We start from the raw sequence: 15,635 nt of genomic DNA on the forward strand, positions 1-15,635 counted from the left end.
TAATCAGTATCGAGTATTCACCCAGTCTTTAGTAGAAATAAAAATAGCCACACACCGAATCCAAAATCTTCCCTTTTAGGGTTTATTCATAAAAAAAATGCAAAAAATCTAACATGTTTATCCCTTTGTTTAGTTTTTGTAAAACTTGTTTTAAATGCAAGTCACACACAATTACAGATCCTCATGTTCCTCGTGTTCCCAAACCTCTGCTGTTAATTCAATAGGTTTCAAGAGTGGTGCTTCAAATTATTTTGTTGTTTTGGGCAAAGAAAATGAATCTCGTTTGCAAAAATCCCCATCAATATATAAGACCTCAGGCAGCTTTCTAAAAATATAAAGAGCAAATAAAAAAAATAGCTGAAAAGCTGTTTGTGGTTATCTTGTGAATCTGTAATAGACTGCCTTTGATGGAAATCCTCACAGGGACAGCAACAGTTTTGGGGTGCCAGCGTTTTGGGAAGTTACCATTTATTCATAGAACCTTCTACGTTGAGATGCTGCCAAGAAGACATAAAAATTACAAAGATCTTAATCATGTTTTATTTGAAATCACATTCACAAAAATCAGGTTTGTTTGTTTTTTTGTTACCCACCACCAGAGTGTTTTATAAAAACATGAGAAATATAATACTTATCTTCAGCCTTTTTATGTCCACTAAAACTAAACAATATAGAGAGAATATTAAGTCCATACATTCATATTGAAGCCTAAAACAGACTTAAACGAGAACCTTTCGAACTTTAAATATCACCCAATACAGCTTTAAATAAAATATTGATTGGTAAATAAGCATTATTCTAAAAACAATACTTAGTAGAATCCTTATTTTGTAGTATCACTCATTTTGGGGGGTGGAATTACCGGTAAGCATATTTGGACAGTGCTCTTCATATCTCGCTCAGATTTGAAATTAGATTCACGTCTGGACCTTCCTGTTCCTTTCAGACCTAAATGTTTTTCTGGTAAAGTCCCACTGTTGTTTACGGATGTGTACTATTTGAACTGTTGTATTGAAAAATAAACTTATCTCCAATTGTCGTCCTTTGTGCTTACAATGACTGCCATTTGAAATGATTTAGAATTCCCTCCACCTTGACTGAAATAACAGGTAGCAAGATGCTGCTACCACCACCATTATTCACTGACGTGCTTTCAATGACGTGCAACGTTGCACTAAAAAGAACTTTTGAAATCAATGACCATAAAAAATGAAATGTTACGTTTTATCACACCGTCACAAGTTTGCCTTATGTGCTGTTGTGAGACGCTTTGAGTGTTTGCCAGGGCTCGGATGTTTTTCTTTTGAAAGACGAGACATCCGCCTTGCAACCTCGCTCCACAGAACAGGTCTGTAAAAAATACGACGTCACAGACTTCAGAATTAGGACTTTCCAGAAGCAGTTGCACTTCTTTTAATGTTACTGTTGGTCTGCCAACTTCCTGCAATCATTAAGCAGTTTTCTGTTCATGTTCTTATCCTAGGAGGCACATCTTCATTCTGGTAATGTTGTAACATTAATTGATAAAGTCTGCGCTCTGTGATTTATCAAATGTTGCAGAATTTATTGTCCATCGTTTGACCATCCATCTGACAATGCCAAAGATCTCTGTAAACCATACATTTTTCTGTTAAATGCAACTCAAAAGTCAACTAAAACAGCTGTCCTTTGTTTGGAATTGCCATTTTTACTGACCGGGTTTGATGTGGTTGCTGTGACGACAGCCACACCCACAGGTGTCTATTTTTGCTACTATAGCCAACCTGCTGAGACATTTGACATTTTAACGAATCTCAACAGTATTCATGTCCCATTGCAAGTGGGAAAACATTTTTTGAAGATTTATCATGGTCTCACGCTCTTATATGGCAAAACTCATGATTTAAATAGGGTTGTGGTGATTTTTGTCTTCAGTCAATGTGCCTTTTATCAGAAAATATCAACATTTTACAAACAATGGTCTTTGTGTCTTCACTAGACAAATAAACGATCAAAGCAGCTGTTGCTGTCGAGCCTCACAGGTTGATGTGTTTGCGCTGATGGGACTTCAGGTGATCCAGGCGTTTGAAACTGAGGTTACAAACAGAACAGCAGTATGGCCTTTCTCCTGTGTGGGTGCGCTGGTGAATCTTTAGTATGTCTGCCCGCGTGAAGCTTTTGTCGCACATATTGCACCGGTGGGGTTTTTCTTGAGTATGAATTCTCTGGTGCAATTTCAAATTCCAGAGGCGGCTGAACTTGTTCCCACAAACAGTGCAGCAATAAGGTTTATCCCCGATTTGCCCACATTTGTGACTTCTTAAGTCTTCAAAGGAAGAAAATCCTCTGCCACAGTGGCTACACAGGTGGAGTTCCTGAGCTGAGTGAGTCTTCTGGTGGGCCTGGAGATTACATGCTTGAGAAAAACTCTTTGTGCTCTGGTTGCGGGAGAATGGCACCCCTTGTTTGGTGCTTTTCTGTGTCCGTTTATGGGTCTTTAGGGAAACAGAATTGGGAAAGGATGCGGAACATGAGTTCGATGCATCTCTCCTCCCTCCTTTGGATGCAGTCTGATGCTGTAAAGTGTCCGATAAGTTTAACGTACCACTGCATGCATTGGAAGATTCATACAAGCCCTGAGAGGAAGACTGGTTAAATGGAATGCCTTGCCCACGAAAACCCAATAATATTCCTGCATCAGAAGATGCATGAGGTACATTCGTGTCTTGCAAATAACCCTCTTCATCAATTAGCAAACAGGTGAACGCTTCCTTTTCATTCAAGTTGGCCTTTTCAGGTGATGCTGCCGGTGGAGACGGAGCGAGTCGTCTTTTCTGGGGGATGACTGTCTGGTAACAGTGGTGATCAGCTCTTTCCGCCATTTCCATTGCGTTTTTATCAGTGCATTGGTTCAAGTCAGCCAAGTCACCCCCCAGGTGGGATGAAGACCCTTGCATGTGACTGAAACTAGCCATGCCCATCATGCTGGTGTTTTCATTGGCAGCCTCCTCCACACCCCCCAGCTGATCCATACCATACCTGCTCTGGAACAGAGCTTCAGAGGAGTAAGCAGAGTGTCCTTCTTGGCTCGGTTCTGCTCCCTGCTCAAAACCAGTCTCCCACTTTGCGATCTTCGGCTCACTGAAACGTTTACTTGAACCTTGCAGGCTAGAAGGATCCGCTTCTGCAAAGAAAAGTTTTAAGACTATGACTCTCTGGTTTCATCTTCTGCTCTGCCATTTGGCTGCTCCCCTTAAAATTTGCTACAGTGAACCATCTATTTCTGATTTGGCTTTGGTTCTATATATGATACAACTCTGCTTTCATTCGGATAAGGGAGCAGGACGTGGGAAAAACGGCAGTGGGCTGAACTTTAGGAAACTGAAATGTGAATGGATTTGCCGTGAATTCTTGTTTACTTTTTGTTTGTACACGTATTTCATTTAGGCATAAATTATCTTGCAAGAAATACAGGGAATCTGGAAAGCCCATCGAGATGACTGTTGTTTTTGGGTTATACAAATAAAATTGAATTGAATCTGGAAAACTTCACTTGCACTGTTCAGGACCAGCTATTTATCCCTTAGTCACACTGATTGAAGTATTGACTAAAGATGTCCTGGATCCATTTTAGGTCAGTGAATCGGATTGTTCAAAATGAACCAATATCGACTATGAATCGAACCAGAACCACAATTATGTTATGAATCGAAGCATTGTTAAAATAAATCGTTACAATTCTGAATTTTATGCCCCTTTTTTTAGTATATATGTCTTCCATCATCCGAAATTTTTCACAAGAATATGTTAGAAACACTAAAAACATGATTTTCAACAGAGCAGGTCTTTGACATGATGCCTTCTCTGGATGGGATGTTTAGGTTTATTGGACAGCTGATCCTAAGGATGTCAATCAGGGCTTATAGATGGCGTTTAGTCATTTGTATTTTGGATCATTGTTCTGCTAGAAGTCCTATTTTCTGAGATCAAAACTAAAACTTCAGACAGAATCCAACATTTTTCTCTCTTAGAGATTTCAATCAACCTGCCAGACTCAAAACACCCTGTTCCAGATATAGAAAACCAGCCCAGATTATAATGAAGCACAACAAGGACAGTCTTCCTGCCTTGGATTATGAGTTATGTAAAAGGGATGGAGCCTCACCTTGTGATCTCATGTCCCATTCTTGCACCTCATTGATTTCTGTCATGGTCTGCAGCGGCTCCTCCTTGAACTGCCCACCAAAATGATCATCTTGAGCATTGAGTGGCTGACAGAAAAAGGGAAAAACTGCACGTAAGACATGTCCTGTCAAAACGGGTCCATTGTGTACACAAGCACATTCCTATTAACCAAAAGAGACAATAGTCTTTAGTGCAGAAGGATGGATGAAATACACTGTCTGTCCATGAAAAATGGCCATTGTTTGGTGGAGTTACAGTGTTGTTCAGGTGTGAATAAAAAGCATTTTGATGGTCTTCAATGTTTCACATGTCCCTTTCTTAACTGGATTTTATCCTTTACTCATCATGGCACTTTGTGATACACTTTTAAAAGCCAGCTAATTTATCACTGAATAAAGTCTTATTCTGATATTATTTTTCTGTTTGAATATATATATCTCATCTCAATTTTTGATTAGAGTACATAGACAGACTTCCCAACTTCACATGAAGGTGTTTCATCGAAATGCCAAAGAACAATTTTTTTTTTGAGTCAGGCAAACTTTTCAAGGAATATCACCTTAGTCAGTTTCCTTGTCCACTAAATAAATTATGGCAATACTATAGTGCATATTAGTAGTTAGTAGTACTTCTGTTTTGCTGACCAAAAAAATCTGTAAATTCCCTAAAAATTAACTTTAAGCAAGATATACTGAATTTTTGACCAGTTGAAATCTTTATTTGTATTAAGATAGTTATTTAGCTTAAAAGGCAAAACTTGTTCATATTAAAATCACCCACTAATGGTTACCATCTATACACATCTGATATATTGATATTGCCGGCTGGTTCTGGTCACGGTTCTGCTCTGAAGCCTCTACAGTTGATGGTTCAAAAAAAGATGTTTTGTAAGACAAATGACCATTTTAGACTTTAAACATTCTCCTCAACAGCAGAGTTTCTCAGTCACACTGGCCAATCCGTGACATCAGTAACCACCTTTGATAACTCTTAGAAGAACCCTCGAAAACTACAACTACAATTAAACTTTCTTCTAGGGGATAAACTAACTATTTTAGATGTATTGAACCGGACTAAAGCATTTTTGTTTGTATTTAATTGCTTTCATTTAATGAATACCTCTGATTTATCCCGTTTCAGAACTTCATATTTTGAGAGTCAATCAAACTTGAAATAAGATAAGAAGTTCCTTATATGTTGTCCGGTTTTCTCCATCTCCCAAAACAGCAATTAAAGCATCTGATGTTCTTTTTCAGACAGAAAAGCAAGCTGAATGAAATTGCAGTTACATGGTTCAAAGTTAAAAATAAAGGATCCTAAATCTTACATGCATAGCATTTCCTGTGCAGTGAGCTTCTTCCATATCTTGGTTGTGAACTTGTGCAGAGTTTTCCAGAGATCCAGCTTCCTCTTCTGGAATCACGCTCTCCTGCTTCAGATTCTTCTCTGGTGAAGAAAATTCTGCAGGTAGATAAGCAAAAATATAAAAACTTACAAACATATACTCATCACTTACGATGGTTGTTTGCATAGCCTGCACTGAGGATCTTTGGCTATCATCAGTAAATGAAAACCAATGACTGTAAAAGAGAACTGGACTGAGTGACCCCTCCCCCTCACACTCCAAATAGGAAGTAACTGGCGGCTCCAAGATCCCATAGACTTCTATTGAGGAATAAGCAGCTATTAGTTATTATATTTGTTAGAATAATTATTCTTGCTCAACTATTTGTTTTTAAATAAACTGGCTACTCGGATGCCTCAGTAAAAGCATGCTGTGCCCACTAGCCCCCGCCTCAAACATTCAAAACATTTGACTGACAGATTCTTCCAAAGCTCACTTTGGGTGGAAGGGGTGTGGACTTCAAAAAGCTCACTCCCGATTCGTGACAGGAGCTGCCATAAAAATGTTGAAAAGGCAAAAGTAATAGCTTTATTTTATGTCAGCTATCAAGCTAAAGCCATGTAGCAGCTAGCTTACCAAGTTTATCAAGAAGTCAGCTGGGGTTGGTTGTCACATGTCACCAACCCCTTAGAACTGTGGGTCTTCAGGCATTGATATCACACATACAGTTATCACAACTGGAATTGAATGACGCACAGCCTGTTGTTTCCAGCTTTACAGTTTCCTTCCTTACAGATGATGATGTTCCCAGATGTTTAAACATAATAGGACATCTTTTAAAATACCAGTTTATTTTAACAGTATCAATATTGTTGAGAATATCTCAGATGTAGACCTTTTTCAGCTGTTTAAGCTTCTTTTTTCTTGTTGTTGGGCAGGAAGTTTTAGCACTGAAAATTGTTTTTTTTTTTCTTTTTTTACCAAAACACAAAACATTTCAAGTAACTGTTTGCCACCATTAGTCCTATTATTTAACATAAGGGGCATTGATGACAACTATTGAGTGGTATTCATGGTAAAAAGGATTTGCCGTTTATATCTTAAAAAAACCTTTTTAATGCATGTTATCTTTTAAAATCTTAATTCATCGCTAGTTGCTTTTCCATTGACGATGAAAGTGTGTAAATTGGATTTGCAATAATAAATTTGCCTAATGGAAACAATTCAATTCAATTTCAATTCAATTTTATTTGTATAGCCCAAAATCACAACAACAGTCGTCTCGATGGGCTTCGAAACAAGAAAATGAAAAAAAAGGTTTTTGAGTTGTATCGAAATTGGCATGAAGAAGACGCCGACGTCTTCTTTGATAGATGATGAGCGCTGGCGCCGTGGCCGAAATTTGAATGGATCTGTGGTAAATCATTATCCGCCGCCATGTTTTTGAAGGACTTATCGCGCGAGTTTGTTTGTGTTAATTCGGATAATTATGAATTTCTATAAAGTTTTGGATGTGTCTGATGGAAACGCAGCTGCTAGTGAAATCCTATTGAGCTTCTCTAGGGACAACCAACCCCAACGAGCAGTTGGTTGTCACATCGTATCAGAATGTTTTGGATGGTTTATTACTTCTTGTTACGATGAATTCTAAAAAAAAAAAAAGCCAATAATTTAAATACACTTTTTTTTTTTTGAAGATTAGCAATGATCAGAAATAAATTATGACTACTAACCTGTCTCCCCCTAGTCAATGGTGAAATCATAAAGCTTGAGACCGAATCATTCTTGAATCAATTAAAATGTTATATTTAATTTTTGTTTTCATGGGTAGTAATATTTGATGAATATATCTTATTATATAATATCTTCTTTGCATTTTTGTGGTTGCGTTGAGGGTTTTTTTTTTTTTAAACGTGCGTGTTAGTACCACATGTTAAAATCACTGTGAGTCAGAGTCAGACTGTGGTCTACAATTGAAAGGCCGACAGGTTGGCCCCCTTTAGCCCGGGGGGAGGGGGGTCTTCTCTTAAGACAGTAATGAGCACGTGACCCACCTGCGGCAGCGGGTTTGTTCGGGCCTGCTCTCCCGCATTTAGCACAGGTGTCCCGCGTGTCGTCTTGCTTTTCTCTGCTGCGACTCTCCGCCCACCTCAGCCGCTTTCTCAGGGACTCGACCTGCTCCCTGCAGCGGGTCACCTCCTCCAGGAAGCTGTCCTCCACCAGACGGGTGATCTCAAACATAGCAGCCTTGAACACCGTCTCCATCACTCCAGAGAGCTGGGACTGAAACGTTACAATGGTTTCAGCCATTTCCCCCCGACGGTACGCTCGACGTGTTCACGGAGAACGTTAGATTAAATATAAAAAACGACGCTGTAGACGGCGCAGCCAAGCCTTTATCAGCCACATGGATGTTAATTTGTCGTAGATGCGACACTATAACGTCTACAGGTTGGTGCGTTCACTGACTGTACCAGCGCGTTTGTACCACGAAAACCTGTTTCCTCTAGCATAAATAGCTAACGATGTTAATGCAGCTCCTTTACTGCTTTGTTAATTATTACGACGTGATATGAACTTTGCTCAAAATGCAAAATTCCAGACGCATCATAGAAGAAAACCCAAGAACGTGTCAGAGGCTTCCGCTGCAATTTGTTTTTGCTGGGCAAGTCAATCCGCGGAACATGAACCTCCTCAGATTCCGTCAACAACGCCACTTCCGATACGGATTTACGGGTCGCACTTTGGGACAATCTTCATAAATCCTCGCAATTCTCAGGCGGATTTGTGTATAAACTATGAAACCTGTCCTTTTTAACTAACAAAATTCAAAATACTACATGCAAAGCGTGGTACACATACATATAAAAGTTGAACAATATCTTATAACAAAATAAACAACCCAACATAAAACGATAATGTGAAATAATAAAAATAAAAAATGATTTAAATTAAAATCGTGGACTGGTAATTAAAAATAACAAATTTAGAAAACCTTTAATAGACTATTTTTAAGATAATTTGTAATTGAACATTTTTTTCCTATGGCCAAATATATTTTAAAATATTTTTCTTTAATTACTTTGTAGTAAAGGCACTTCAATTGACCATTTCCTTTGAGTCATCAAAGAAAAACAAAATCCTATAATGCAAAGATGCCTGTGAGATATGTCTGCAGATCCTTTTAAGAATACTTTTTACAAACAACAGGGGGAACTTTACATATTTACTGGATAACATCTACGTGCAATTTTTACCGTAAATCCTTTGATTCTGTTATTGATAATGTATTTTTAGGGTAAAAAGGATTGTATTCCACTGACTTTCTCAAGTTAAGGCCATCTATGTTGACAGAGACTAAACAGTTATCTAAATGAGTTCTAATGCTTGTACCATTATCTTTTTCTTTGGGCTTTTCCTTTCAGGGGTCGCCACAACAACTCAGCTTCCTCCATCTAACCCTGTTTACTGCATCCTCTTGTCTAACATCAGCTACCATCATGTCTTCATTCACTGCATCCATAAACCTCCTCTTTGGTCTTCCTCTAGCCCTTCTCCTTGGCAGCTCTGGACTCCGCACCCTTCTACCAATATATTCAGTCTCTCCTCTGGACATGTCCGAACCATCTTAGTCTAGCCTCTCTAGCTTTATCTCCTAAACCTCTAATACGTGTGTGGCCCCTTTGATGTAATCCTTCCTGATCCTGTACATCCAGGTCATTCCCAAAGAGAACCTCAATATCTTCATCTCTGCTACCTCCAGCTCTGCCTCCTGTCTTTTCCTCTGTGCCACTGTCTCTAGGCCCAATAACATGGCTGATCTCACCACGGTCTTCTATGCCTTTTCATTTGAGCTAAAACTCTTCCATCACGCATCGCACCTGACACTTTCTCTACCCGTTCCAACCTGTCTGCACTCACTTCTTCACTTCTTTTCCACATTCTCTGTTATTCTGAACTGTTGGACCTACAGTACAGTGTATACTTCAATTCCTTCACATTCTTTATCTCTTCTCCCTGTAACCTCACTCTTCCACTTGCATCCATCTCATACACACACATGTTCCCCGTCTTGCTGCAGCTAACCTTCATTCCTCTTCTTTCCAGGGCAAACCTCCGCCTCCATAGCTTCTCCTCCACCTGCTCTCACTACAAATCACAATATCGTCTGCAAACATTATAGTCCACGGTGATTTCTGTTAAATCCCATCTGTCAGGCTGCTCATCACTATTGCAAACAGGAAGGGGTTCAGAGCTGAGGGCCCCAATTGAAATCCTATTCTGAATTACATTTAAATTTTCAAATTTTATGTTTCGAGCTAATAAATGTGAACAAAGTGGAATTGTTGTAATAACCAATTTGAAATCTTTTTGAGCCACAGCGATGTTGTATTTATTTAAGGAATGATTATATGCGTACTAATATCCTTTATCATGAAGTAATTGATCAACAGTAATATTTTTTGTAACATACCAATTATGTAAATACAAGCGCAGAGCTACGGGGACGCAAAGCTATGCCCCCAAAAATTTTGAGTCGATTTTAGTATAAATTTCGACAAAGTTATCAATACAAGCTCTTTAAGCATAGCAAAAATAACAAAAGCAATATTTTTAAATGAAACAAAAAGACTATCTATAGTAAATTTGTTAGAAATATGTAATTTTGATCCTTTCATTTGTAATGGTCTACCACTCTGGTGTTTTGCCACCTTTCCAAAATCATCTGCCCCCATATAAACTATTCTAGCTCCACCTCTGTGTAAATGTAAAGTCTATGAGTTGTTCCACAAAAGACAACTGTGAGAAGAAAAGTTTAAATAAAAGAGTCCAACATAATAGAACTTTCTGATGAAAATTAGCTAATTTGACAGAAGGCTTCCCAACAGAAAGCTGACATTTCAAGAAGAAATTTATACCACTCATTTTACCATAGGGGGGATTTGGGAAAGTATCACATAAACTGTTTGGATTTTTAGCAAAATACTTTAATCCAATATTTTTTTAGAATTTGATTTAAGCCTGTAAATGTCAAAACACCTAAACCTGCATCAACTAAGGAGTTTGAGAGAACAGTTTTTTCTGACTTTGTGAATTTTGTTTTTCTGAAGATAATTGAATAAATCTTGTCCAAGTTGGAACATTGAGTTTTGGTGACATCTAGTGACAGGAAAACATGAGAAGCTCCAGACATCCCTTCTGCTTTACTTAGTACTCTGTAAAGTATTGATAAGTCCCTGGTTAAGCAGCCTTTAAACTTTGCTTTGATAGTCTCAGTAATAGGTGTAAACTCATCATCCATCTTTGTTTTATTTTGATATTTTAATATCTTTATATGTAACACATTTTTCACAAGAATACCACAAACTCCATTAGCAGCACATTTTTTAAAATTAGGTTTAACCCAGATACTTAAAAATGTAGTTAGGACAGAAAGAGCCAGGGGAATTTCGGGAACATCAGTTGAGAATGAGTGATAATATTCTGAGGTCCAACCATCATTGCCTGGAGGTTTGCTGGGTTTGAGAATTTTAATTCCCCATTTTATCTCTTCAATTGATCATTTTGATCACATTCCTGTTTCAAAATGTCACTTGCTTTTTTACCAAACCAACAATCTTCTGATCAGGGTCCACCGCTCTGCACCATGACCGCTCTTATCTGTTGATTTTATTATTAGCTGATGTTATTATTTGGTATTTTTTGAGCCATGGTAACAAATCAATCTTCTCGTTGTGGAATCAAAGTTTTATCTACAACCCCTTACTACAAGGGGGAAAAAAGCAATGTTTTAACTCTAAAGTAGGAATTGGGCTTTGTGACTCAACTTTCAAAACATTCTTATTGTAGTTTTGAACATATGAACAGTTGTTTAAAGTTCCACTACAAACACCTTTTAATCTTTTGTAAAAAACATCCCCAGTGTTTTTTTTATTATGATTGCGCCATTTCTAGTCATAATTAAAAACGGGTGTTGTTTTCTAGGACATAGTTTCTGTAGAGCTGCAAGAGTTCATCAGCCATTACTTTTGAGTTGTTGATTAACAGAATTATTTAAAAAAACAAACTAATGAAATAGGGCTGGACAAAAATAATGGTACCTCCATAAAAGACTGAGAACTAATTGCCGAGGGGGTCATGATGAACTCAGGTATGTCCTTTAATTGACATCACAGCTGTTTTCAAACCCATAATCAGTCAGTCTGCCTATTTAAAGGGACACAAATAGTCACGTTGCTGTTTGGTGAAAAGGTGTGTACCACACTGAACATGGACAACAGAAAGCAAAGGAAAGAATTGTTCCAGGACATTAGAAACAAAATTATAGACAAACATCGTAAAGGTAAAGGCTATAAAACCATCTCTAAGCAGCTTGAAGTTCCTGTGACGACAGTGGCACATATTATTCTGATGTTTAAGACCCACGGGACAGTAGCCGACCTCCCTGGACGAAGAGGAAGAGGAACATAGATGACAAATTGAGGAGACGGATAGTTGGAACTGTATCCAAAGAGCCCAGAACTACCTCCAAAGACATTAAAGGTGAACTCCTAGATCAAGGTACATCAGTGTCAGATCGCACCATTCATCGTTGTTTGAGCCAGTGTGGACTTCATGGGAGACGACCAAGGAGGACACCAATGTTCAAAGGAAATCATAAAAAAGCCAGACTGGAATTTACAAAAATGCATTTTGACAAGCCACAAAGCTTCTGAGAAAATGTCCTTTGGACAGATGAGACAAAACTGGAGCTTTTTGGTAAGGCACATCAGATCTATGTTGGTAGACTCAAAAATGAAGCATTCAACCAAAAGAACACTGTCCCTACTGTGAAACATGGAGGAGGCTCAGTTCTGTTTTGGGGCTGCTTTGCTGCATCTGGAACAGGGTGTCTTGAATTTGTACAAGGTAAAATGAAATCTCAAGATTATTGAGGCATTCTGGATAGAAATGTGCTGCCTAGTGTCAGAAAGCTTGGTCTCTGTCACAGGTCATGGGTCTTCCAACAGGACAACGATCCAAAACACACAGCCAAAAAACCCCAAGAATGGCTAAGAGAAAAGCGTTGGACTATTCTGAAGTGGCCTTCTATGAGCCCAGATCTGAATCTCATTGAACATCTGTGGAAGGAGCTGAAACACGCCATTTGGAGAAGACAGCCGTCAAACCTGAGAGAACTGGAGCAGTTTGCTCATGAGGAGTGGGCCAACATACCTGTGGACAGGTGCAGAAGGCTCATTGACAAATACAGAAACCGTTTAATTGCAGTGATTGCCTCAAAAGGTTGTGCAACAAAATATGAAGTTATGGGTACCATCATTTTTGTCCAGCCCTATTTCATTAGTTTGTTTTTGTAAATTCTTCTGTTAATCAACAACTCAAAAGTAATGGCTGATTTTAATTATTCAATTTTCAATAAATTTTAATTTATTGTTACTTTTGAACTTTTCAAGTCATTTCAGTGAGCATTGTGGACTTTCTTTCTTTAACCGAGGGGTACCAACAATTTGGTCCATCACTGTATCTTCTGGTCCTGATTCACCCCAATTTCAATAAGGAAATACTCAAAAATGAAGTTTTAATCTTGACTTTTGTCTTCCATCATGAGAAAAATGCTCAAAAAGCATGTTTAAAAAACAAGAACATTTTCATTGGAGTCGGTCTAAAAGTCCCATTTGTTTGGGAAACAGAGACGGAGCTTTCTTCACACTTCACAACAATCTTGTATTTAAGACTTTGGCTCAGACTAAGTTTATATTCCTTACCATTACACAACTGATAGAACAACTTTGCTCAGATTTAAGAAATGGAATTAAAAAGTTTACATTTTTAAATTTATGTCAGGCTTCTAAAATACTTTAAGTGGTTTCTGTATTTAAACACACTTCAAACAGAGCTTTTAGAGAAATAAACGTGGAATATTGAGAGGTGTACAGACACCTTGAAGTTAAGGCTGGGAGAACCTCTTGTAATATCATCACCCATCATAAATACTTTGAAGAACTTCATGATGGTCCAAGTCAGTGGAGGAAAATACAGTGGCCTTGAATCAAACCAACAAATCACTCGACACAAACATTTTAAAGATAGCAACAAAAATGAAAATAAATAATTAAACACCAGTTTAGAAAGATTTTTGAATTAAAAACAAAATTCCAGAAACCCAAAACACAATCCCCAAAAATGGAAAAAAAAAAAAAAAAAAAGGGAAACAAAAGCAGACGTTAGTAGCGGGGAGCAACTAAAACATTGTTTCAAGACCGGACCGAGGGAGCTGAGTATTGTGTCCATTTCTTCCATCGATCTTCGAGTTTTTGTGCCTCTAGCCTATGTTATCTTCTCCATTGAGAAAATTTCCTCCATAATGTGTCTCCATTGCTGCAGTGTCGGCGTTTCACTTCTCAACCAGTTTCTTGTTATTGCTTTTTTACAGGCTAGTATCATCACCTTGAACAGGTAATTGTCTTCTGGTCGAATGACGTCCATCGATAGGCCAAAGTACAATATCTGTGGGTCCATGACTATCTCACATCCCAGGATATCCCGAAAGGTTCTGACCATAATTTTCCAGAAAGGAGAAATATTTCCACATGACCAAAAGATGTGTGAATGGTTAACGTTAAAGTCCCCGCACAGCCTCCAGCATTGTTGTGAGGTTCCCAGCTGTTTACTCTTTATGTAAGGACTAATAAAAAACCTTGTCAAGTTTTTCCATCCGAATTCTCTCCATTTTCTAGAACATGTGGAGCTATGCTGTAGTCCACAGATTGAATGCCATTCATCTTCTGACAGTGAAATTTGAAATTCTGATTCCCACTTTTGTTTTATAGACAGAGAATTATATCCATTACAGTTTAACAAGCATTTGTACAGTTTGGAAATAACCTTTAAGTGTAGCTTCTTATAAGACCCCGTCAGCATTTCTATTAACTTACTTCCGTCTTGACTAAGATGTTTTTTAATCTCCGTATTGTAGAAGTGCCTTAATTGGAAATACCTGAATATGTCAGACGTTGTATTGTTCTTACAGGAAAAGCTGTATTCTGTGTTAAGAAAAATATCTAAAAAATAAAGTTACAAAAATGGAAAAGAAAAAAAAACACCTTTCGGAAAACAAATTTAATTTCCAGAAATTCAAACGAAATGTTAAAATATTAAATAATTAGAAACTGAAAGATATGTGTACTATGGGACATTGCTGAATAGACTATGATGCTTGATTTCTTTTTTTTTAATGGACTTTTTTTTTACGTGTCTTCCTTTTCTGGATTTTAATAAAGGTTTTATGATCATGTGGGGCATTTGCAGTATCGCTTCATGCCGAATAACTTTCGGTTGAAATGATGGACAAATGTCATCATCCAATCAGCAATGTCCCTATCTTTTCCGGCTTCTTTTTGGGTTTGATTTTTCAACATTTCTGTTTGATTTCTAGAAAGTACTTTTGTTTTCTAAAATGTTTTACTTTTTACAGAAACCCACCCCAAAAAATGTAGGTAATGTGGGACACCTGTGATTGGGCAATGATGTTTGTCTGTCATTCCTCTGTACTAATAATAAAACGTTTTAGTGTGCAGACAATAAAGATGTACGACGTAGTATTAGGGCCAGTTCACAATCAAAAATTTGTTTTCATTTTATTACAGTTTTAGAGTCGGAAATGTACGAGAAAAAAATCGTAACTGTTAAATTTACGACTAAAAGTCATAGGCTAAATGTATGACCTTTTTGATCATAAATTTAAATGTTTTTAGGTTGTAAATTTATTACTATAAATGTCTTAAATATACAAATTTTAAACACATCAATCTACATGAAAATAAGACATAAATTTATGAGTGAAAATTCATATATAAACGAGAAAAACCCCCAAAGTTTTCTGTTTATCTGAGCCGTGCTCAAAGATGAAAGACGTGGAGCCTTTCGTGAAGCTTTATTTCCTTTTTATTTCCTTCTGAACCTTTTGCCGACTCAAAATAAAAAAATTTACCAGCATAAGAACATTGAAAGAAATATGCTGAAAACCAGGCATCCTCAGACAGTAGCATCACACAGACTTAGAAATCCTGTCATTCGTGGAGGAAGGAAGGATTGGAAGTTGACATCTTCAGGGACATCCATGGCT

The 15,635-nt window shown here is 37.7% G+C and overlaps 1 protein-coding gene across 2 annotated transcripts; it reads right to left on the minus strand.

Moving 5' to 3' along the window:
- Window positions 1-517: 517 nt before the first annotated feature.
- On the minus strand, window positions 518-8,248 carry si:ch73-109d9.2 (uncharacterized). Of its 2 annotated transcripts, none has more exons than XM_023960745.2 (4): window positions 7,564-8,248; window positions 5,492-5,625; window positions 4,145-4,250; window positions 518-3,163 (listed from the first exon to the last, which is right to left on the minus strand). In XM_023960745.2, the coding sequence occupies exons 1-4, from the start codon at window positions 7,817-7,819 to the stop codon at window positions 2,016-2,018; spliced, it is 1,644 nt and encodes a 547-aa protein (XP_023816513.1). In that variant the 5' UTR covers window positions 7,820-8,248; the 3' UTR covers window positions 518-2,015. The 2 variants fall into 2 exon arrangements, with proteins under 2 accessions (XP_023816513.1, XP_023816517.1); XM_023960749.2 differs by having other exon boundaries at window positions 5,492-5,610; window positions 7,564-8,200.
- Between the last annotated feature and the right edge of the window lie 7,387 nt (window positions 8,249-15,635).

This window comes from Oryzias latipes, chromosome 1 (genome assembly GCF_053564925.1).
Source record: "Oryzias latipes strain Hd-rR chromosome 1, Olatipes_Hd-rR_3.1".
In the NCBI taxonomy this organism is placed as follows: Eukaryota; Metazoa; Chordata; class Actinopteri; order Beloniformes; family Adrianichthyidae; genus Oryzias; species Oryzias latipes.